Source organism: Scyliorhinus canicula, chromosome 18 (assembly GCF_902713615.1).
Source record: "Scyliorhinus canicula chromosome 18, sScyCan1.1, whole genome shotgun sequence".
In the NCBI taxonomy this organism is placed as follows: domain Eukaryota; kingdom Metazoa; phylum Chordata; class Chondrichthyes; order Carcharhiniformes; family Scyliorhinidae; genus Scyliorhinus; species Scyliorhinus canicula.
Window position 1 is genome coordinate 76500259 of NC_052163.1, and position 26137 is coordinate 76526395.

Here is a 26137-nt window from a genome sequence, read left to right on the forward strand (position 1 = left end):
GGGAGGTGTAGATGGAGTCAATGGATGGGAGGCAGGTTCGTGTGATGGACTGGGCGGTATTCACGACTCTCTGAAGTTCCTTGCGGTCCTGGGCCGAGCAGTTGTCATACCAGGCTGTGATGCAGCCCGATAGGATGCTTTCTGTAGTGCATCTGTAAAAGTTGGTAAGGGTTAATGTGGACATGCCGAATTTCCTTAGTTTCCTGAGGAAGTATAGGCGCTGTTGTGCTTTCTTGGTGATAGCGTCGACGTGAGTGGACCAGGACAGATTTTTGGTGATGTGCACCCCTAGGAATTTGAAACTGCTCACCATCTCCACCTCGGCTCCGTTGATGCTGACAGGGGTGTGTACAGTACTTTGCTTCCTGAAGTCGATGACCAGCTCTTTAGTTTTGCTGGCATTGAGGGAGAGATTGTTGTTGTTACACAACTCCACTAAGTTCTCTCTCCCTCCTGTATTTGGACTTGTCGTTATTCGAGATCCGGCCCACTATGGTCGTGTCGTCAGCAAACTTGTAGATGGAGTTGGAACCAAGTTTTGCCACACAGTCGTGTGTGTACAGGGAGTAGAGTAGGGGGCTAAGTACGCAGCCTTGCGGGGCACCGGTATTGAGGACTATTGTGGAGGAGGTGTTGGTGTTCATTCTTACTGATTGTGGTCTGTTGGTCAGAAAGTCAAGGATTCAGTTGCAGAGTGGAGAGCCAAGTCCTAGGTTTTGGAGCTTTGATAGGAGCTTGGCTGGGATTATGGTGTTGAAGGCGGAGCTGTAGTCAATAAATAGGAGTCTGATGTAGGAGTCCTTGTTTTCGAGATGCTCTAAGGATGAGTGTAGGGCCAGGGAAATGGCGTCTGATGTGGACCGGTTGCGACGGTATGCGAATTGAAGTGGGTCAAGGCGTTCCGGGAGTATGGAGGTGATGCGCTTCATGATCAGCCTCTCAAATCACTTCATTACAACTGACGTCAGGGCCACCGGGCGGTAGTCATTGAGGCATGTTGCCTGGTTCTTCTTTGGTACCGGTATGATGGTGGTCTTCTTGAAGCAGGTGGGGACCTCGGAGTGGAGTAGGGATAGGTTAAAGATGTCTGTGAATACCTCTGCCAGCTGGTATGCGCAGGCTCTGAGTGCATGACCAGGGATCCCGTCCAGGCCCGTCGCCTTCCGTTGGTTCACTTTCAGGAAGACCGATCTGACTTCGGAAACTGTGATGGTGGGTATGGGTGAATTATGGGCTGCTGGGGCACTCAACAGCGGATTGTTGGTTACCTGCTCAAACCGAGCATAGAATGCATTAAGTTCATCGGGGAGGGGTGCGCTGCTGCCAGAGATACTGCTCAGCTTCGCTTTGTAGCTCGTTATGTTACATACATAGAATTTACAGTGCAGAAGGAGGCCATTCGGCCCAGCGAATCTGCACCGGCTCTTGGAAAGAGCATCCTACCCAAGGTCAACACCTCCACCCTATCCCCATAACCCAGTAACCCCTCCCAACACTAAGGGCAATTTTGGTCACTAAGGGCAATTTAGCAAGGCCAATCCACCTAACCTGCACATCTTTGGACTGTGGGAGGAAACCGGAGTACCCGGAGGAAACCCACTCACACACACGGGGAGGATGTGCAAACTCCGCACAGACAGTGACCCAAGCCGGAATCGAACCTGGGACCCTGGAGCTGTGAAGCGATTGTGCTATCCACAATGCTACCGTGCTTGTTGTTTAGTCCTTGCCACAACTGCCGAGAGTCTGTCTGTGACTCTAGCTTAGTTTGATATTCTCTCTTGGCATCTTAGAATGCTTTGCGGAGGTCGTACCTGGATTTCTTGTATAGGACAGGGTCGGCTGCCTTGAACGCCTCAGATCTGTCCTTCAGTAGGGAGTCAATCTCGCGGTTGAGCCATGGTTTCCAGTTGGGGAACGTACGTACTGCTTTCTTTGGCACGCAGTCGTCCACACATTTGCTGATGAAGTCTGTGACGGTGGTGGCATACTCATTTAAGTTAGTCGCTGAGTTCTTAAATATGGACCAATCCACTGTCTCTAAGCAGTCACGCAAGAGCTCTTCTGTCTCCTCGGACCAGCACTGCACAACCTTCTTAGCTGGATTCTCCCGCTTAAGTTTCTGCTTTTAAGCCGGGAGAAGGAGCACAGTCTTATGGTCTGATTTCCCAAAATGCGGTCGGGGGATGGAACGGTAGGCGTCCTTGATTTTTGAGTAGCAGTGGTCAAGAGTGTTGTCGCCCCTGGTGGGACAGGAGATGTGCTGGTGGAATTTTGGCCGTACACTCTTGAGGTTGATTGATTCTTGATCAACAAGGTAGTGAAAGGTTATCGGGGGTAGGCAGGAATGTGGAGTTGAGGTTAAAATCTGATCAGTTGTGATCTCATTGAAAGATGGAGCAGGTTTGGGCGAGTGGCCTCCTGCTCCTAATTTGTATGTTTGTATATTAATGATCTTTCTCCTCATGTTTTGGGTCATTTGAAGGCATCAGTTGTGGTCAATATCCAAATTATACATCAGAATATCCACTGGAACCTATATATCTGTCTCTCTCTTTGTTTTATCCTCGAATTATTTCTGTCTCTCTTGTCCTGAATATCTGCCCTTTCTCAAGTCATTTGTTGACTGGGATATAGGTACAGATGTAGGCCATTCTCCCTCAAGCTTATTTTTCCATTCAATTAGATCATGGCTAATCTGTATCTCAACTCCATTCCCCTTAGCTATCAATCCCTTTGTACCTAACAAAAACAGGACTGTATTATACACAACATTGAATTGTTGGGACTGAGATTGTCAGAATATGGTGAAAGTGACTAACCAAGGATGGACAGCATGCAGTATCAGATTTTTGTAGTTTTTAAAAAAACTCAGCATTGGATGTCAAAATTTGTAAGCTGAATCTTTCCTCAATTCTATTCTTTTTTTTAAATAAATTTAGAGTACCCAATGAATTTCTTCCAATTAAGGGGCAATTTAGCATGGCCAATCCACCTGCACATCTTTTAGATAGTGGGGCGAAACCCACACAAACTTGGGGAGAATGTGCAAACTCCACATGGACAGTGACCCAGGGCTGGGATCGAACCTGGGACCTCGGCGCTGTGAAGCAACCGTGCTAACCACTTGCACCACCATGCTGCCCTGTCAATTCTGTTCTGAGGTGTGTGCTGAAAAGGTTAATGTACTTGTACTTACCCACTTACCACAGTTAATTTTGCCCCGTACTATTTTACAAGCAACGGTAACTAACATTTTTACAGGTACAATAATATGAGTTCATCTCTCTTGGCATTAGGCAGTTATGACTGACTGTAGAATTCAGGTCAGAAATAGTTAAGAGGTAGAAGGAGAAGGGGGAAAACCACCCCTTTGGGGAAGAGCAGTGTCTACAATAAATTCCCAGTGGAGAGTGAGAGCACCCGGTGAACACTCGAGCATTCATGGAAGAGAGAGTCGGTGAGGTGGTGGAAGAGGGAGTTACTTGGATTATAAATTTATTTTGAAATCGCAGTGTTAAAGAAATCTTTAGAAAATGGGATTATTGCAGATCTCCACACACTGGCTATGATGTGAAACAAAATGCCAATTCAAACCACCAGTTTAAAATGAGCTGTCGTGGAGGGCGGAGCATTTTAGCTCGGGGATTCACAGCCTAGTCTCCACGGAGCAGTCTCGGAGGACGAATCGCGGAGCGATGAGTATATAAAGTAACTTAGCTCGGATTCATAGCCGAGTTTCCAGGGAGCACGGATCATCGGAGCAGTGAATATCGGGAATTCAATAAAACTGACATCACAGGAAAGCTGTGACCAGATTGACTGGTAGGGATTCTGTGCTAAATTTGATAAGAAACATGGCAAAACTAATTAATGAATTAATTAACTAAGTAAAGATGGCTAGGCAGGCAGGCAGGCAATGTACTGGACCTGCATGATGTGGGAGCTGGCAGATCCCATTGTGAGCTGTAGTGACCACATCTGCAGCAAGTGTTTGTTGCTCGATGAATTTCGGCTCAGAATTAATGCGTTTCAGATACTGCGGCACATTCAAGAGGGAGAGAGTTACCTGGGCGCTTTGATTCAGGAGACAGTCACGCCCTGTAGATTAAGTACCTCAAATTTGGCCAGTGGTCAGGAACAGCAAGTTGTGACTGCGCGTGAGGCAGGTAGAGGGATCCTGAAATCAGAAATGAAGGAGTCTCAGCTTTTGACCACGTCCAACAGGTACGAGGTACTTGCTCCCTGTGTGGATGAGGAAAAGGACTGTAGGATGGATGAGCAAACTGACCACTGCACCGTGGTACAAGAGGCCATTCAAGCAGGTGGAGCAAAAAGACAAGTGGGAGATGTAGGGGATTCTATAATTAGGGAACTGATGGCATCCTTTGCAAGCAGGACCAAGAGCCCGTATGGTATCTTGCCTGCCCAGTGCCAGGGTGAGGAACATCTCTAACAGGCTTGAAAGGATGTGGGAGGGGGAGGATCCTGTAGTTGTAGCTCCCTGGTCTTGATGGGCTTCCCATCGAATTTTGCAAGATGTTTGCAAGCCAGTTAACACCAGTGATAGTGGACATGGTGAATGATTCCTTGTCACGAGTGTCCTTGTCCCCTATACACTCCCAGACCCCTCATGGTTCTTGCAGACTAATTTCTCTCCTGAACGTCAATGCCAGATTGATAGCTATGGTGATGGTTCTGTATTTGCAGCCATGTGTTCTGGGGGTGATCGGAGATGACCGACAGGTTTCATTGAAAGTCGACAATTATCGGATGATGTGCGCAATTATTGAATGCTGTCCTTTCCTCCTCTCCGCTTTTCAAACCAGAAGTGATTGTGTCTTTGGACACGGAGAAGGTGTTCGACACGGAGGAGTGGAAATACCTCTTTGATGACTTGGGGAGGTTATGTCTTGGGCAGAAATTCATTTTGTGGGGCCGGCTGCTTTGCAGTGCCCCTACAGCCAGTATACGCACCAACACTTCAAGTTCGGGACATCTCATTAAGTAGGAGTACAAGGCTGTAATGTCCTTTGTTGCCACTCCTATTTCCGCTGGCAATTGAGCCATTGGCGATAGCGCTGAGATCCTCGGATGGATGGAAGGGAAGAGAGCGAGATAGAGAGGGAGCGGAAAAGAGCGCGAGAGAGAGCAAGGCGAGAGAGAGAGAGCGAGCAAGAAGCAAGAGAACGTGAGAGTGAGAGAGAACGACCTGCTTCTAGATATTACAAACCCAGTCTCCTCTACGGATGAAATAATGAAACTACTTGGGAGCTTTGACTCCTTTTCAGGATGCAAATTGAAACTGGAAAAGAGTGAATGTTTTCCGGTTAACCCTCAAGGGAGAGGAACTGATCTGGAGGTATCACCTTTTCAGTAGCCTTTGTCATCTGGGTAGCCAGGTGGCTCGCAAGTGGCCATCGTTCCATGGATTTAACTACACTAGTCTGGTGAGTAGGGTGAGGAAGAAGTGGGACATCCTCCCTCTGTCGTTGGCAGGCAGGATCCAGACTGTAAAAATGCATATTCTCCAAAGGTTCCTATTTCCTTTTCAGTGCCTTCTGAGCTTGCTCACCATATCTTTTTATTGCTAAGATTAATAAGTTGTAGCCTCTTGCTTGGGTAATCCACAGAGATTGGGGGGGGGGGGGGGGGGGGGGGAGGAGAGACAGTGGCACAGTGGTTAGTATTGCTGCCTCACAGCGCCAAGGTCCTGGGTTTGATCCCGGCCCCAGATCACTGTTCATGTGGAACTTGCACATTCTCCCAGTGTCTGTGTGGGTGTCCCCCCCCAAAACCCAAAGATGTGTAGGATAGGTGGATTGGCCATGCTAAATTGCCCCTTCATAGGAAAGAAAAGAATTGGGTACTCTAAATTGTTTTTAAAAAGAGTCCATAGCGTTTTGGCAGAAAGGTGGAGTGGAAAGTGTAAGGGAAGAAGTTCTCCCCTGGATTGGCATGTCTACTGACTATCAGATCCGGTAGAAGACAGTGAAAGACCTGGCTAAGGAGTTGGAGGAGACCTATGGTGCAGCACCAATTGTGAAACTATCGGGGAGGGGGGGTCGTTGTCAGTAGGAAAGCCTCGAGCAAGAATTTCAACAAAGGAGGAAGGAGGTGCACAGTGAGTGGTTGAAGGCGATAGAGAGAGCAGTGACACCTCTTCGCTGATCGCTGGTTTGGGTGGAAAAGTGCCTCGAAGCGCAGGGGTCGACGATTCACGAGATGGAGAAGGTGGTGTCTGACCAGAGTGACTGGGTTGTGTCTTTGGAGACGAAGGTCGGGCTCCTGTGGGATCTATGCAAGTCGCTGCGGTCTAAGCTGATGGAATAGGCGAATAGGTCTGCACGTTCTCCCCGTGTCTGCATGGGTTTCCTCCAAGTGCTCCATGCTAAATTGACCTTAGTGTCCCAAAAGGTTAGGTGGGGTTACTAAGTTACGGGGATAGGTTGGAGGTGCGGGCTTAAGTGGGGTGCTCTTTCCAAGGGCTGGTGCAGACTCGATAGGCCGAAAGGCCTCCTTCTGTACTGTAAATTCTATGATTCTATGAATAGGTCTGGACAACTAAATTTGCGGATTATGAGTCTGCCTGAGGGTGTGGAGGGAACGAGCGCCACAAAGTATGTTTAGGGGATGTTGGCCAGGTTGGCGGAGGAGAAGGTGCTGGGCAAGGCCCCAGAGGTGAACGGGGCCCATAGGTCCTTGAGGCAGAAGCCGAGGGCCTGGGAGCCGGCGCAGGCGGTGATTGTGCGGATGCACATGTTTTTGGACAAGGAGAAGAATCATAGAATCCCTGTGAAAGAGCACCCTATCCAGACCCATGCCCCGCCCTATCCCCATAACGCCACGTAACCGAAAGACCTGCTTGTTAGGTGAATGGGAGGGTAATTGAGTCCAGATTTACCAGGACATTGGAGAGGAGCTGGCGAAGAGGCATGCCTGTTTTGACAAGGTGTTATTGTGCAGGCGACCGATTTGGTTTGGAGTACTGTACCCGACTAGATTTTGGGCGACACATTACGACCATGAGTATTATTTTGTGACTTTATAAGCGACCATAAGTTTTGGGGGTATCAGACCAGTCAGAACTCTTCATGGGGAGGGGAGGCCAATGCCTCCTTAATCGCCTGCCGAAGAATCCTGCTTATAGCACAATCCGAAGCTGTAGACTGGCTGTCCGACCTGTCGGAATTTCTCCAAATGAAGATAATCAAATTTTTGAAGGGGGGGGGTGGGCGTCATGGATAGTAATGGAAGGAAGGGGGAGGCGGAGTAAAAATCCCACAAAGTGCTTGCGAGACATAAGGGGCACAACAACAGGGGATAAACCAAAGGATAAAAGAAGGAACAGAAGGAATGGCAACAAGCAGAGAAGCACAAGCCAGGGCCAACAGCAGGCACCAATCCTCCACCCTACCACTAGCTTTTGTAGTATATTATGCCCTAGTTTCTGCCTTCATGTCTTCCTTGACGTCCTTGTTTAGCCATGGAATGTTTTATGTTTTTCTTCCTTTTACAATTCCTCTTCATGTTAAGAATATACTTTAATTGAGAGATATTTAATATCTCCCTGAACACCCGCCACTGTTCATCAGCTGTCCTATCCTCTAAAATTAAATCTAAATCTATAACAGCCTGCTTCCTGGTTGGCTCCATACATATTGCTCTAAGAAACACTCCCTCATACATTCTATGAAATCTCCCTTGAGGCGACCTTTGCCAATTTGATTAATCCAGTCAATATGCATATTAAAATCACCCATTATTTCCATTGTGCCTTTCTCACAAGCCCTCATTATTTCTTGGATTACACTATGCCCCACTTTGGAAGCATTGCTCTGGGACCTCTAAATTACACATACCAAGGTGTTTTTTTGCCTTGTTTCTTATTTCCACCCAGATTGGTTCAACATTTTGGCCCTTAGTGCCTAATATAATTTTTTAATACAGCCTTGATGTAATCTTTAATCAACAAAGCAACTGTGCCTCCTGTTCCATCCTGTCTATCCTTTCGGAATATGGAGTACCCATGAACATTCAACTCCCAGTCCTGGTCTCCCTGCAACCACGTTTCAATGATCCCCACCAAATCATACCCATTTGTCTCTATTTGTGCCGTCAGCTCATTGATCTTATTCCCAGTACTGTGTGCATTTAAGGTACAAGGTTTTTAAATATGTCGTACTGATTTGTCTTTCCCTTGCAGGATTTTCTTGCTTTCCACACATTCTGACCTCCTTTATTAATCTCTGATAACACTCAGCCTCACCCCAACTTTAACTCCCACAGTCATCTTACATTTTGATTTTTTTACGCTTCCATTCTCCTCTGTAGTCGTTAGACTGGCACTGCCTGTTCATCCCATTAACCTCTACATTCTCTTCACATGCTGACCTGCTTTGGTTCCCATTAACCAATATACTTATTGTAGTTTTACCCTTTTATTCCCCCCCCCCCCCCCCCCCCCCCCATTTGCTAGTTTAAAGTCCTTGTGACCACCCTATTTATCCTTTCCGCTAGAACACTGGTCCTAGATCAGTTTGTGGAGATCGTCTCAATGGTACAGATCCCTCCTATCCCAAAGCTGATGCCAGTGCCCCATGAAATGGAACCCCTCTTTCCGCACCACTCCTTTAGCTAAGAGTTTACTTCCCTAATTTTCTTATTCCTATACCAATTTGCACGTGGCTCATGTAGTAATCCAGAGATTATAACCCTTGAGGATGTGTTCTTTAATTTTGTTCATAGTTCCTGATAATCCCTAAACAGATCCTCTTGCCTATGTTGTTTGTCCCAATGTGGACCACAACTACAGGATTATAAATTGTTCCCTTTACAGTTGGTATTCTTGTAAATCTGTCCCGTTGAGTGCAAAATGGAAACCTTTGACAACATGCCTCTCTTTTCTGCAATACTCTTCTACTCTGTCGATATCTCCAGATTAGCCCCCTCGTCTCTCCCAGACCAGCCCCAACCCACCTCCTGTTTTCTTCTTGTCTCCTGAAGATGTTTACACTGCAGAGCAGAGATTGCCCTTCACTCCACATTTCTGATCCTGGCTGGTGTTGGTTGGGGATGTGGGCAAGCCTGGAATTTCTCTCTCTTTTCCAAATGGCTGTACTAAGTGTCATGCTATGCACTCATGCACATAATGAGATACAGGCAGGCAGTGACAGACACCCAGTACAGCCAATCAACACACAGGACAGAACACAACCGATCACCAGGCAGATCACTAGAGGGTGGTCTCCCACAATAAAACACACAAGGCATCAACACTCTGCCTCTTTCCACTGGTGCCAACTGTAGTGACAGTCAGGGTGTATATATCAGTTAGTACCTTCTACACATGGCTCAGAGCTACTCTGGTCTAGTTAGTTATAGTAAGCATACTTAGATTAGTAGGGTGTCAAACCCACAGCGAACTCTGTGCACTGCATAATAAGTTCAATAAAGCGTATTGAACTAAAATCGCAGTTTGGAGTCTATTTTCAAGTACAACTACATCCAGTTGCAGTCCGTGTTACAACAGTGTGAATAACAGACATGGTACCAGTAGTCTACTTTCTCTAAGTGGTTTACCTTGAGTGATTCCGTGACGACCAGCAAGTGCCTTCCAGCGGCATGGAAAAGATCCAGGCCCCTCCACAGTAACGGATCTCTGGCAATCTCGGCTCCAAACTGGCAGGTCTTCAAGCAAAGGTTCCTTCTCTACATTGAGGCCTTAGGCCTTAGGCCTCGCCGATGCATCCGATGCCAGAAAAATCACGCTGCTCCTATCAACTGTGGGGGACCAAGCCATCCAGATTTTCAACTCACTTAGTTTTACCGACGGCCAGGACAAGACCAAATTCAAGACCGTTTTAGAGAAGTTCGACAGTCATAGTGAAGTCGAAACAAACAAGAGCTTTGAGCGCTATATCTTCCAGCAACGCCTTCAGGGTAAGGATGAACCTTTCCAATCCTTTCTAACTCATCTCCGTATATTAGCGCAGTCCTGTAATTATGGTGACACTGCTGATTCCATCATCAGGGATCAGATCGTGGTTGGGGTGCACGCCGATTCCTTGCGGGAGTAACTCCTCAAAAATAAACACATGACCCTGCCAATCGCAATCGAGACATGTATAGTGCATGAGCATGCGAGAAATCGGTGCTCCCATCTCAAATCGGCAGAATACGAAAAACTTTCCACCCACGAGGCAGAGAGTGTACAGGCCATCGCCCGGATGCAGAGCCTTAGCATCGATGGTAGCGGCCATTTTGCGCGCTTTTCCCGGGGCACCAGGCATGAGCAACACGAACAGGAGAACGAAGCGGCCGAAAACCAAACTGCACAGGTGTGAACGTCGGCTGACTGCACTATGCATGTGCGACGACGCACGGAGCGTAACGACGTCAACGTCATGACGTGCCCGAACTGCGGCACCGCCCATTTAAAGTGGCAATGCCCTGCAAAAGGCAGGCAATGTTTAAATTGCGGGAAGCCTGGACATTATGCAGCCCTGTGCAGGTCTGTACCACCAGCGATCCGAATTTCAACGCAAGAGTGTTCGATGTGTACAGCAAGGTTTACTGGATTCTGATCCTGGTAGCACTACTGATCCAGAGGACGACTGCCTGGAGTCCCCATATTGTGTGGGCATCATCACTACATGTGAGTATGCCTCCTCAAATTCAGCAAGACGCCTACGTATCCCCCAATGTGGACGAATGGCATGCTGTCATACACGTAAATCAATGCAGCATACCGTTCAAGCTGGACACTGGTGCTTCTGCCAATCTCATCTCTCAAGCTGATTTTGACCGCATTAAAAAGCAATCCAAAATTCTTCCACCAGCTTGCCAGCTCCTCGATTATAATGGCAATGCCATAACTGCACTAGGATCTTGTCATCTATTCGTCTCCAACAAGACCATCAATGTCACACACTGCGATTCGAAATCGTCAAGCCTGATAAGGCATCCCTGCTTGGTGCCCATGCATGCAAGCTACTCTACCTCGTACAGCGAGTCCATGCCATGTCTTCTTCCAATGTGGATCTTCAGGCTGACATTGATGACATCCTTGCTCAATATCTGGATGTGTTTGATGGAATGGGTACTCTGCCATACTGCTACAAGATCCTACTCGGGCCTGACGCCATGCCTGAAATCCATGCACCAGCTGGGTGCCGGCTCCTCTGAATGTTTAAAGGCACAGCTGCAGGGGCTCCTACACTAGGACATCATCTCCAAAGTGACGGAACCGACTGACTGGGTCAGCTCGATGGTCTGTGTGATGAAGCCCTCAGGAGAGTTGCGGATATGCATAGATCCTAAAGAGCTTAACCAGAACATAATGCGGGAACATTACCTGATCCCGAAGTTGGAGGAACTGACCAGTGAGATGGCACACGTCAAGTTCGTCACGAAGCTAGATGCATTACGTGGTTTCTGGCAGATACAACTGGACAAATCCAGCAGGAAGCTCTGCAAGTTCAGCACACCATTTGGCAGGTACTGTTATAACTGTATGCCGTTCGGCATCGTCTCAGCCTCTGAAATATTCCACAGGATCATGGAGCAGATGATGGAGGGCATTGAGGGTGTGCGTGTCTGCGTAGATGATGTAATCATATGGTCCACGACCCCCAAAGAACATCTCATCTCAAACAAGTCTTTCAACGTGTCCACGCAAACGGCCTCAAGCTGAACAAGGCCAAGTGCTCCTTTGGCATGTCATCCATCAAGTTCTTGCGCAACCAGATATCCCAGCAGGGTGTGCGACCAGATTCTGACAAGGTCAAGGCCATTAACGCCATGAAGACCCTGGAAGACAAAAAGGTGGTATTACGCATCCTCGGAATGGTGAACTTATTGGGAAAATTCATTCCCAACATGGCCTCACACACCATGGCTCTCAGGCATCTGGTGAAGAAGTCCACTGCATTTCAGTGGCTACCCACACATCAAGCGGAGTGGCTCGAGCTAAAGGCAAAGCTCACCACTGCTCCGGTATTTGCATTTTTTGACCCAGACAGGGAAAAAAAGTCTCCACGGACGCAAGCCAGGACAGCATTGGTGTGGTGCTCCTCCAGAGGGATGACTCCTCATCCTGGGCTCCAGTTGCTTATGCGTCAAGGGCCATGACTCCTACTGAACAGAGGTACGTCCAGATAGAAAAACGGTGCCTGGGCCTCCTAACCGGCATTGTAAAGTTCCATGACTACGTCTACGGTCTACCAACATTCACAGTGGAGACTGACCACAGACCCTTGGTCCATATCATTCATAAGGACTTGAATGACATGACGCCCAGGGTTCAGCGCATTCTCCTTTGACTCCGAAGGTACGTTTTTGAGTTAGTATACACACCATGCAAGGAGCTGATAATTGCGGATGCCCTGTCCCGGTGCATCACCTCGCCCTATGAACAGGTTGACCTCAGCCGCCAGATTGAGGTTCAGGTGCAGCTGTGTGCCAGAAACCTCCCGGCCTCAGATGAAAGAGTGATCAGCATTCGTGAAGAGACTGCCAAAGACCCTCTTCTGCAGTGTGTAATGCACCACCTTGCAAATGGCTGGCAAAAAGGGCAATGCCCTCAGTTCTTTAATGTGAAGGACGACCTTACAGTCGACGAGGGGATCCTCCTCAAGCTAGATCGTATCGTTATTCCTCACAGTCTGCAGAGCTTAGTGTTCAAACAAACCCACGAGGGACATCTAGGTGTCAAAGTGTAGACGCAGGGCCCGGCAGGCTGTCTATTGGCCTGAAATCAGCCAGGACATATCCAGCATGGTCCTCAAATTGTGCAACCTGTCAGCGTTTCCAGCCTGCTCAAACAAAAGAAACACTCCAGCAACACAAGATCGGGACCTCTCCGTGGTCCAAGGAGGGAATCGATCTTTTTCACGCCAATGGACGTGACTATGTGCTCATCACAGATTACTTCTAAAATTACCCGGAAGTTGTGAAGCTGTCAGACCTCACATCAAGGACAGTCATCAAGGCCTGCAAGAAGACATTTGCCAGGCATGGTATTCCACTCACTGTCATGAGTGACAATGGTCCCTGCTTCCATAGCTAAGAGTGGTCCAATTTCACCAAGTCGTACCAATTCAGCCACATTACCTCAGTCCCACACTGCCCGCAGTCCAACGGGAAGGTTGAGAAAGGGGTCCATATAGTGAAGCAACTGCTCTGCAAGGCTGCGGACTCTGCTTCTGACTTCAACTGTGCGCTGTTGGCGGACAAGGCAACCCCTCTGTCCACCGGTATGTCTCCGGCTCAACTCCTCATGAATAGAGACCTGCGTACGACTGTTCCAGCCATACACCTATCAGACCTGGATCACCTCCCAGTGCTGCAAAAGATGCAGCAACTCTGGAACCGGCAAAAGCTGACGTACGATGCTCATGCTACTGACTTGCCTGTGCTATCCCCGAAGATGCTGTTCGGATCAAGCTACCTGATGGAGTCTGGTCAGCTCCAGCTGTTGTGGTTCGACAGGCTGCTCCCATGTCATTTGTTGTTTGTATGGCTGATGGCTCCATTGTCAGGTGCAACAGAAGGGCACTGCGCAAAGTTGCCTGCCCATCACCAGATCCTACTTTTCCATATGTTGTTATGCCTCCTCTGGACACCTCGCACCATAAGGCCACCAATCTGGCAGCAATCCTGCCTGTCAAGGCGCCGTTGTCCTCACCTCCACCTCTCAGGCGGTCGACAAAGATCAGACGCAAGCCCCAAAGATTGGATTTATAGACATTTATCTTGTAAATTTTGTTCTGTATCTGTACGCTAGACACCTTTTATGTATATATTCATCCACTCGCCATTTAATGTAAATAGTTACACATGTAAATACAGTCGCATATGCTCCAAGCAACCAACATTTTTTTTAAAAAGGGGAGATGTCATGATATGCACTCATGCACATAATGAGATACAGACAGGCAGCGACAGACGCCCAGTACAGCCAATCAACACACAGGACAGAACACAACCAATCACCAGGCATAACACTAGAGGGTGGTCTCCCACTACAAAACACACAAGGCATCAACAATCTGCCTCTTTCCACTGGTGACAACTGTAGTGACAGTCAGGGTGTATATATCAGTTAGCACCTTCTACACATGGCTCAGAGCTAGTCTGGTCTAGTTCGTTATAGTAAGCATACTTAGATTAGTAGAGTATCAAACCCACAGAGAACTGTGTGCACTGCTTAATAAGTTCAATAAAGCGTATTGAACTAACATCACAGTTTGGAGTTTACTTTCAAGTACAACTGCATCCAATTGCAGTCCGTGTTACCCCAAGGTGAATAACATGACACTAATGCAGCACGGTAGCATTGTGGATAGCACAATTGCTTCACAGCTCCAGGGTCCCAGCTTCGATTCCGGCTTGGGTCACAGTCTGTGCGGAATCTGCACATCCTCCCCGTGTGTGCCTGGGTTTCCTCTGGGTTCTCCGGTTTCCTCCCACAGTACAAAGATGTGCAGGTTAGGTGGATTGGCCATGCTAAATTGCCCTTAGCGTTGGGTGGGATTACTGGGTTATGTGATGGGGTGGAGGTTTTTGACCTTGGGTAGGGTGCTCTTTCCAAGAGCCGGTGCAGACTCGATGGGCCGAATGGCCTCCTTCTGCACTGTAAATTCTATGAAAGGGTAGTGTACCAGATGGCAATATTCAAATATTACTAATGATGTCTTCTGCTTTTCAGTTTCTTGGAGAGCTAGAACCTTGTGTCCTCCAAATGGTTTTCACAATGTGATGATTTGGCATCCACTGTGATATGAGTTTAACCAGCTGTCTGCAGCCACAAGCAATATTGCAAGCCTGAGGAAAAAATATAGTACCTGGCTTTTTTCGTGTCACTTTTGAACACTGCCTTTTGTTAATGGTACAGTGATTGGTCCAGTGGACCAGTGTGACTGGAAAGATCAACTGTCATTAGTCATCCGCGTTATCTAGTGCTGAAAATTGTCAGTAACCTAATTTATATGATCACCACTATTCATTGGTTTTGAATGCTGTGACTGATCTCTGCCAAGAATATGACCATAACATTTTATTTGTCTTTGCTAATGTCAGTTATTTGGCCCCTGTAAACCAGTTGATCAGATTTGTGGTACCTGCTGGGGAGACAAATTTACAATAAACATCGTGAATCAATAATGCCATGAGGCATCAACTAGTTTTCTTTAAATTGTGCCCCTGCTCCAAACTTTTTATTCTGATGTAATCTTGTAATGTTCATTAAATAGTTATATTGCCTGAGAATTTGCAGCACCAGAGAAAACCATTGTCGTTAATCTGAACAGTCTTGGTACTATGGAAAAAATGGACTGTTTATTTATACACAATTGGCCGTTCCCTTTTCCTTTCTGGCTTGAAAACCAGTCATCTCTTTCTGCAGATGGAGATGATCAACTTCCATGCTTTGATATGCAGTTGATACTGTTCAACTCCTTTTAACACCATTCTTATGTGATGACAGTTATAAACATTTATTGGTGATTTGTTTTTTTCGTTCCAAACTGTTGGAAAAACATGCAGAAACTTGTCCTCCAAATTACCTTGTTGATGAAGCCTGAAGTTTTAAATTGGTAATAAATCCTGTTTTCAAGAAGATTTGATAAAGCATGTATTTGCATGCACGTGATTTTTGTTTTACATGATTTTTATGCAAAAAAAGATATATTAAGACCAGAAGGCGAGCTTTGAATGCAACCAATAATTCTGCAAATTCACCTCCAGAAGCTTGATGCATACATACAGTATTGTTTATTAAACCCTCCATTTAGTTTGCATGCAATTCTTGTAAGTTGTACAGGAATACAAGTATCAGTTTGATGGAAGGGATGCAGTTTTGTGGAAATTTTGTTTACAGATCTTGTTCATGTCAGGAATTGTTCAATTTTCAAGGCTATAAATCATTCTGATGCACTCTCAATCAGATGGAAAAGCTGTGGTATTTGCACTAATCAGAAGCGGATGTGATCACAGTTTCAGGGAACTTGAAAATCAGATAGCCCAAATATTGTTACAAATACCAGACAATGCTATCCTGGAATCACAGGTGCAGCAGAGAAGTATATTACCACATAATAACCTTGACTTGTATGAGATCTCTGCTGGAATGCAGGCAAGAAGGTGTTTTGTTTTCTTCTCCAATGCCCTTCACTACTTTGCTATCAGTGCATGATTTTTAGTTTCATGATGTTAGTAGTCGTCTGGCATATTAGCGAAATGGTAATTCTTAAAACATTGTGCAACAAACAGCAGGCAATTTAATAGAGACATCAGGCTTTACTGAACAAGTTATTACATGCTACCAATGTTACTTTATTGGGTCCTGGCACAATCTGGAATGTATACTGCAGTTAAACCTGTTAAGGGTATTATGCAGTTCAGCATATTTGAGTGGGAATACTTGATAATGAGATCAGAATCGATCCTGGTCAGTGGTTAATGCTACACCAGCAAGGGTATTAAGCACTAGATACTTATTGGAGCTGAAATAGGAATGTACACGGGAGCTGAGAACTGGAACTCATGAAGGGGATGTGGTGAACGTACTGCTACTACAATTCACCACTATTGTATTGTATTATTTTGATGCCCTTGAGGGCTCTGCCTGTGGCTCCGCCCCCTCGGGGGTGGCATATAAATCTGCAGCCTGTAGGTAGCACTCAGTACAGAGCAGTTGCAGATCTAGCTTATTAAAACCACTGTTCACTTCTACTAATCGTCTCGTGTGAATTGATGGCCGCATCAGGGGAAAGATATTTTCATTGCTCTATATATAATCATGTATCGAGCATTGATATGAAGTTGGGTTTTTGCGGATAATGAGGCCATTGAACTCCAAAGCAAATGAATCTCTCCCCAACATTGTCATTCGCAGCATTGGAGAAACGATTACAAGGAGACAGATAATCACCGTCACCACCTGCAGTTTAATGTTAAGATAGCCAGGTCAGGGCGGCACGGTGCCACAGTGGTTAGCACTGCTGCCTCACAGTGCCTTGGTCCCAGGTTCAATCCCGGCCCTGGGTCACTGCCTATGTGGAGTTTTCACATTTTACCCGTGTCTGTGTGGGTCTCGCCCTCATGACCCAAAAGGTATGCAGGGTAGGTGGATTGATCATGCTAAATTGCCCCTTAATTGGAAACAAAAAGTTAGATACTCTAAATTTAAAAAAATAGCTAGGTCTAATCCTTACCTGTACATGTCATACCTTTCACAAACTCCAAAATATTTCATCCGATCCTGATTGGTGGAGCTGCAGACAGCAGGGCATTCATTTCGGTTGAGAAATGTTTTTAATTTAAAAAGAAAACTAACACAGTTTTGGTGATTGGTAGTTATGTATGGTTTCTTGTAAATGAGTTCTGAGAGCTCCAGAACCACAGAAACCACAACTGCTCTGTGTTCCAGTGTGGTGTCAGCCACATGACCCGCAGTAGGTTGCCTTGTTTGCACTTTGGAAACAAACATGTTTTCATTGAACTCTTTTGAAATGCGAATGTGAACCTGCCTGATGGTTTGTATTCTAGAGCGCAAGGATGAAAGTGTGCAGATAAATGTCAAACATGTTGACTGGACATCCCCTATTGACTGGACAAATGCACCACTTGGTATTGAGCTGAATCATGTTCACCAGTAAGGATCCAGGCTTATTTTGTGCAAGTTTACAGAAATGTTTATTGAAAGATATTCACGGTGCCTATTTTTTGGAAGTTCTCCAAGATTTAAATTGCTGTCCTCAGGAATTTTGGGATTGCGTAGACATTTTATTCTGTTATATATGGTTATCTGCTATCTAAGAATCAGTTCCTTGGAAGGCGAGAAAGAGATTAAGGTCATGTCAAGTCCACAGGTCTTAAATAGGTGGCGTTTTAAAAATCAGGTTAGGCATCTGACTTGAAACCTGTGTTTTAAAGATTAACGGTGTTTGAATTTTGATTGCCACAGTCATTCACTTTTGTTTATTTGCGTGGGATGAATTTTATGGGGTGAGGTTGAGACTGTTCATTGTACAATGCTTGTAACTGGTGGAATCACAAGCCACTATAGATTTAAAAGTATTATTTATTCTTTGTATGTGATGAAATTGGCAAAGCCATTCCTTGGTGTGCAAATGCATTCAGCATTAACAAACTAGATTTACATGTTGACTAGATAAGGTAGAGATGGCAGGTTCCTTTTCTTGAAATATATTCAGTAGGATGAAGAGTAAGTCATACGACTTCTCAAACTTCCTTCTCTATTCAATAATATCAAGACATCAATTCCACTTTCCTGCCCTATCCCTGTATCCCTTTATTCCCAAAACTCTATCGATTTCATACTTGAAAATGGTGCACCCACAGCTCTAGTTAGAAAAAGTAACAACCCTCTGATTTCCATCGACGGTGATGTACACGTAGCACAGTGGCTTGCATTAGTGCTTCACAGCGCAGGAGTCCCATGGTCGATTTCTGCTTGGGTCACTGTCTGTGCGGACTCTGCACATTCTCCCTGTGTCTGCGTGGGTTTCCTCCGGGTGCTCTGGTTTCTGCCCACAAGTCCCAAAAGACATGCATGTCAGGTGAATTGGACATTCTGAATTCTCCCTCAGTGTACCTGAGCAGTGTGCGCTAACAGTTACACACAAAGACTCTAATCGGTACAAGAGAGGCTTTATTACTGTGAGATGTTATTCCTTCGGCTGCAGCTGTAGAATGGCATCCCAGGGGAACATGAATATTTATACTGCTCCCTTTGGGCGGAGCTAGCCGGCAGGGGCTTACCGGAAAACCTGTAATACAGGTACTGTCGTACATCCCCTAATATAAGCACACACATATATATACAGTGGTAGATCACCACAAGCAGGTGCCGGACTGTGGCGACATTGCAGTATTAATGTAAACCTACTTGTGCCAATAATAAAGTTTATTCTTATGTGCTGAACAGACGCACATCAGGTGGCTCTCCACCAGAATATCGCCAAATAGGCACTTTTAGTTGAAATTAGCCCGAAAATTCGGGTGTATCTCATCCACAATTAAGAAAGCGAAAGGACAGAATCATGCCAGCAAACGGGAGCTTGAGAGGCCACAGATGGCAGAAGCGGAGGGAAAGACCACGAGCAGTGGGCAGACCCACGAGGGCTTCCACAAAGCGAGGGGCTTATTCATCAGGCTCTTCCAAGACCTGTTCGAGGCCAATAGAGGGATAGGATTGAAGGCGGGGGGCCAATGAGGGCAGATAGGAACAAGGAGGGGAGGGGCGAAGCAGAGGAGGAACCCAAGGAAATATCAGGAGGGATTCGGGTTCAGGAAAAGACCAAGGAGGGGGCCAGAGGCTCCCCCCCCAAAGCCATAGGGGCAAAAGTAACAAATCTACGGCAGAAGAAAGAGCCATTATGGGCTCTTTGGAGCCCAAACAACACAAAAGGGGGAGGGGGGATGGTCAATGAACGGAGAACATGTAAATTGTACATACAAACCATGTTGCTCACCTGTTGTATCGTGTACAGATGTAAAAATTCAATAAAAATATTTTAAAATAAAATTAGAAATAGGAAGGGGATTGGTGGGGGTGGTGTTAAGGCATTGGGGTCTTGGGGTTATTTCCAATGTTTGGCTTTTGTAAATTGGATCTGGTCTGCACAGACTTTTAATTTGTATTGTATAAAATGAAAAACCTGAATAAAAAAAGTTACCGTGCTGTGAAGAGATTTCTCCTGGTCTCCATTCTAAATGAACAACGTCTTATCCTGGGATAATGAACCCCCTAGTTCTAGACTCCATCCAACATCTACCCTGTAAAACCTCTTGATTTTCTATGTTTCAATGATACAACCTCTTATAGTTTTGAGGAATACATAGGCCGAGCATGCAAGGTCTCCAATTTCCCCCCCGCCAGAATTTACTCCAATCCCTTTTTAATAAATGCTAACCTACCATTTTTCTTCCTAATTGCTGTTCCTGCATGATATCTGTGTTTTGTACAAGGCCATCCAAATCTCAGCATTTACTAACCTCTCATCTTTTAAATTATATTCTTGTGGATAATTTGATGCTTCCCACATTATGCTTCATCTCCTTCCCTGCCCAATAACCTAACCAGTTTATTTCCATTTGCAGCCTCTTTGCCTTCTAACAGTTTACTTTCCCATTTAGCTTTGCATCATCATGATCTCTTTTATCTAAGTCACTCCTATAAATTGTAAATAGCTGAGGAGCAAGCACGTGGCACTCCATTAGTTGCACTCTGCCTTTGCAACAATGATCCATTTATTCCTTCTTTGTTTTCTGTCTTTTAACCAATCGTGTCTCCATGCTAATATTGTTACCCCAATCCTTAATCTTGTGTCACAAATTCTTGTGTGAAATGTTATCGAATGCCTTCTAAAAATCATACAGACACGAATTAGTGACGAGAGTAGGCCACTTGGCCTCGCAAGCCTGCTCTGCCATTCCATAAGAGGAGAATGGGGATGAGAAAAATACCAGCCGTGATTGAATGGCGGAGCAGACATGATGGGCCGAGTGGCCTAATTCTGTTCCGATGTCTTATGGTCTTAAGATCAGGGCTGTTCTGGTCGTAACCTCAACCCCACATTCCTGCTTATCCCTGATAACCTTTCATCTCCTTGTTAAATAAGAAGCTCTGTCTTAAAAATATTCAAAGATTCTGCTTCCATTGTGTTTTCAGGAAGAGAGTTCCAGAGACTCAAGACCCTCTGAGAGAAAAAAATTATCTTCTTGGCTGTGGAGATGCCGGCATTGGACTGGGGTGGGCACAGTAAGAAGTCTTACAACACCAGGTTATGTGGTTGTGGAACTCACCTCTTCACTCACCTGATGAAGGAGCTACACTTCGAAAGCTAGTGAGTTGAAACAAACCTGGTGTTGTAAGACTTCTTACTGTCTTAAATGAGTGACCCCTTATTTTTAACAGTGACACCAATTCTAGATTCTCCCACAAGAGGAAACTTACACTTCACATCCAACCTGTCGGTAACCCTCAGGATCTTAAAGGTTTTGATCAAGTTGCCTCATATTCCTCTGAACTCTAGTGGATGCAAACCTAACCCCTGCAACCTTTCCTGATAAGACAATTCGTCCATTCTTGGGATTAGTTTAGTGAACCTTCTCTGAACTGTTTCTACTGCATTTCATCTTTCCTTAAATAGGAGATCGATACTGTACACAATACTCTAGATGTGGTCTCACTAATACCCTGTAAAGCTGAAGCATAATCTCCCTACTTGTGTAATCAATTCACCTTACAATACACAATAACATTTTATTAGCTTTCCTAATTACTTGCTGTATCTGTATATCTTTTGTGATTCATGCAGTAGGACACTCTGATCCCTCTGCAATTCAGAGCTCATTAATCTCTCACCGTTTAGATGACAAGATTTTTTTTAATTGCTCCTGCCAAAATGGACAATTTTGCATTTTCCCACATAATGCTCCATTTGCTAGATCTTTACCCACTCACTTAACCTATTGATATCCCTTTGTAACCTCCTTATGTTCACTTCACAATTTACCTTCCTACCTATCTGTGTCGTCAGGATATTTAGCAACCATGCCTTCAGTCCCTTCATCAAAGTCATTTATATAAATTGTAAAAGGTTGAGGCCCCAGACTGATTGCTGTGGCGCATCATTCGTCACATCCTGCCAATCTGAAAAAGACTCATTTATGCTAATTCTGTTTCCCTTTTAAGCTAATCTTCAATCCATGCCAATAAATTACCCCCTACACCATGGCTTTTATTTTCTGCAGCAAAATTTGATGTGACACCTTATCAAATGCCTTCTGGAAATCTAAGTACAGTACATCCACCGGTTTCCCTTTATCCACAGCACGTGACACTGTCATAGAACTCCAATAAATTGTTACACATGATTTCCCTTTCACATAACTGTGTAGATTCTGCCTGATTGCCATGAATTTTTCCAAGAATCTTTCCAAGAATCCTATGTAGCATCATTAATAATGGATGGGGCAGCACTGTGGCACAGTGGTTAGTACTACAGCCTCACAGCACCAGGGACCACCCGGGTTCAATTCCAGCCTTGGGTGACTGTCTGTATGGAGTTTACACATTCTTACTGTGTCTGCGTGGGTTTCCTCCCACAGTTCAAAGTAGTGCAGATTAGGTGGATTGGCCATGCTAAATTGCCCATTAATTTTCAAAGATACGAGGTTATGTGGTGTTATGGGGATAGAGTGTGGGGGTGGGCCGAGGTTGAGTGCTCTTTCAGAGGATCAGTGCAGACTCAATGGGCTGAATGGCATCCTTCTACTGTAGGGGTTCCATGATTCTATAATGATTTCTAACATTTTTCCTACCACAAATGTTAGGCTAAATGGTCTATAGTTTCCTGCTTTTTTTTAATAAACATTTTATTGAGGTATTTTTGGTATTATATCAACAACAAAATAAACAATGTACATGAAACTATAAACATAGTGCAAAAGCCGTCTCCCTCCCTTGCAGGTCCCACCTTTATTAACCCCCTACTCTAAGCTAAAATAACCCCCCCCCCACCCTCCCGCTGGCACATGTTGTGGACGCGTTGACTCTACTCAACGCGTCAGCCCATAGACCATCCTCTATCTCTCATCCCAGCTCCTCCTCCCACTTGCCCTTCAGCTCCTCGGTCTGCGTCTCCTCTGACCCCATAAGTTCCTTGTAAATGTCAGAGACGCTACCTTCTCTTACCCACCCCCTGGAAACTACCCCCTTAGCGGTAGGAGCGGGAAGGTTGACACCTGTTTACGTGGGAAATCCCGCACCTGCAGATACTTGAATTAATTTCCCCTCGCCAACCCAAACTTCTCCTCCAGCGCCCTCCTACTCTGAAAGCTCCCCTCTATGAACATATCCCCCATCCTCTCAATCCGTGCTCACCGCCATATCCGGAACACCCCATCCATATTTCCCGCGGCAAACCGGTGATTATTACAGATTGGGGACCAGACCGATGCTCCCTCTGCTCCCACATGTCACCTCCATTGCCCCCAGACTCTCAGGGCTGCCACCACCACTGGGCTGGTGGGGTACCGTGCCGGTGGGAACAGCAGAGGCGCAGTTACCAACGCCCCCATATTGGTACACTTGCATGAAGCCGCCTCCATACGCTCTCATGTCGACCCCTCCCCCAACACCCACTGCCTGATCATGGCTATATTTGCTGCCCAGTAATAGTTACTAGAATTTGGCAGCGCCAGCCTGCCCTTTCCCCGACTCCGCTCAAGCAGGTCGTCTGCATAAAGCAAGACTCTGTGTGCGCCCCCCCCCCCCCCCCCAACGGACCAGCCTCTAGAGGCTCTCAGATAGTTTCCTGCTTTCTGTCTCCTCTTTCTGAATAAAGGAGTTAAGTCTGCTATCTTCCAAACTATTGGAACCTTCTCCATAAGACCAGAAGATATAGGAGCAGAATTAGGCCATTCAACTCATTGAGCCTGCTCTGACATTCGATCATGGCTGACATGATCCTCATCCCCATTCTCCCGCCTTCTCCCCATAACCCCAATCCCCATGTTAATCAAGAACTCCAGCTTTGTGCTTGAGGTGCTGTTATCTACAGGGTTACAGACCAAGAGCTGGAAGGTGGAATTAGACAGAATAGTTCTATCTTAGACCGTAAGAACTTGGAGCAGGAGTAGGCAGCTTAACCTCTCGAGCCTGCTCCACTGTTCAATACGACCATGGCTGATCTCATCATGGCCACCGCCCCGCTATCCTGCCCGTTCTCTGTAACCCTTCAACCCATTACTATATAAAAAACTATCTGACTCCTCAAATTTACTCACTGTCCCAGCATCCACCGCACTCTGGGGTAGCAAATTCCACAGATTCATGACCCTTTGGGAGAAGTAGTTTCTCCTCATCTGTTTCAAATTTGCTACCTCTTATCCTGAGACTATGACCTCTCATTCTAGAATGCCCCATGAGAGGAAGTGTCGACTCCACGTCTACTTTGTCCATAGATTTTATCATCTTGTATACCTCAACTTGATCTCCCCTTGTTCTTCCAAACTCTAGAGAGTATCGGCCTAAACTGCTCAATTTCTCTTCATAAGACAAACCCCTCATCTCTAGAATCAATCTAATGAACCTCCTCTGAACTGCCTACAATGCTGCTACATCTTTCCTCAAGTTAGGGATGCAAAACTGTGCACAATACTCTAGGTGCGATTTCACCAATGCTTTGTACAGTTGCAACAATACTTCCTTGTCTTTATATTCTTTTTTTAGCTGTAAATGCCAACATTCCATTCACTTTATTTATTACCTGCTGTACCTGCATGCTAGTTTTCTGTGACTCATGCACAAGGAAACCCAGATCCTTCTGCATCAGAGCACCCCAAAGTCTCTTCCCATTTAGATAATAAGTTGCCTTTCCATTTGCCTTTCCAAATCTGGGGAATTTGGAAAATTAAAACCAATGCATCAACAATCTCAATAGCTACTTCTGTCAAGACATTAAGATGAAGTTCATCTGGACCCAGAGATTTGTCAGCCGGCAGACCCAACAATCTCAATGCCACTTCCCTGGTGATTGTAATTTTCCTGAATTCTTCTCTCCTCCATTTATTGATTTACAGCTATTCCTGGGATGTTACTTGTGTCATCTATAGTAAAGACTGATGCAACATACATCCGCCATAGCCCTGCTTTCCATTATCAATTCCCCAGGCGCACCTTCTATCTGGCCAACACTCAGTTGGTTAACTCTTTTTCTTATGTAAAGATCTACAGAAACTCTTGCTATATATCTTTCTAATACTAGCTAGTTTTCCCTCATACTCTAGTTTCCCCTCCCTATCAAACTTTTTGTCATTCTTTGATGTTCTTTATATTCTTTAAATCTTCTGACCTGCAAATATATGTTTTTTAAGTTTAATATTACCTTTAACTTTTTTTAGTTAACTACAGGTGAAAGGCCCACCTCGCCTTGGAATTTTTTTTTCTCATCGGAGTGTGTATTCTGAAATATCCCTTTAAATGTCTGCCACTGAACCTATAATGATCTACCTCTAAAGCACATTTGCCAGTTACTAGCTCTGATTTTATGCCCTCATAATTGCCCTTATTTAGGTTTAAAGCACTAGTTCAAATGCAGCATGTAGTTACTTGCTAGTTACAAAAAACTCCCAATAGATTTATTAAACATGAATTCTGTCTCATAAATCTGTGTTGACTCTGCCTAATCATATTGTGAAGCAGCGCTGCAGCATTTGATATTATTTTCTTGTGCCATTTCAGCAATTACTCGACGCATTGATAGAAAAATACTGTTGATGTTGCAAATCTGAAATAAAAACAGAAAATGCTGGGAAAACTCAGCAGGCCTGGCACCATCTATGGAGAGAGAACTAATAAATGCTTTGAGTCCAATATGACCCTTAAAAATAATAATCCATTCAGCTATCTTCTCAATTGTATTCTTTTTAATGTACTTTTGTGTATGTAGGATGCATGATGGTGTGTTTGTTACAGGGAGAAGTATGTACTAGAACAGGACATCCGAGAGAAAGAGGAGGCCATCAGGCAGAAAACTAATGAGGTACAGGTACGTGTGTTGCCTATACGAATCTTAATGTCCTCATTCTGTTGGTGTATTTGTGAACGTAGACGAATTAGACATTATTTTTGGCCTAGAGTAGGCTGCTCAATAACCACCCCCCGCGCAGTAGCTAGGCATTGCCTGTGGTGTTTCTATCTTTTAGACGTGGATCACTAAGCAACTGAAAGAAGCCTCCCTGCTATGGACAATGCAAGACACTGGGAAACGGAAGTGAGAAGAATAAGAGCTAACGAGAAAATTAATATTGGGACAGACTGATGAAGTTTCGACCCCTAAATTGGCACAGAATATGTTTTGATATTTTTTTTAATCCGCCATGGGACCTCGACACTGTAGGTTGTGCCAGCATTTGTTGCCCATCCCCAATTGCCCTTGAGAGGGCAGTTAAGAGTCAACCACTTTGTTGTGGGTCTGGAGTCGCATGTCGGCCAGACCAGATAATGATGGGCAGATTTCTTTCCCTGAAGGATATTACTGAACCAGATGGGTTTTTATGACAATCGATAATGGTTTCATGGTCATCATTAGACATTTAATTC

At 45.4% G+C, this 26137-nt stretch overlaps 1 protein-coding gene across 6 annotated transcripts in view; it reads left to right on the forward strand.

The window, feature by feature from the left end:
• The window catches only part of eps15l1a (epidermal growth factor receptor pathway substrate 15-like 1a), a 584484-nt gene that overhangs the window by 241008 nt on the left and 317339 nt on the right, over positions 1-26137 (forward strand). For 5 of the 6 annotated variants that reach the window (XM_038777805.1, XM_038777809.1, XM_038777810.1 and 2 more), the window contains one exon: positions 25511-25583. In XM_038777805.1, coding sequence (XP_038633733.1) covers positions 25511-25583 — 73 coding nt within the window. The remainder of the gene's footprint in view (positions 1-25510; positions 25584-26137) is intronic. The other variant, XM_038777806.1, reaches the window with a different exon arrangement.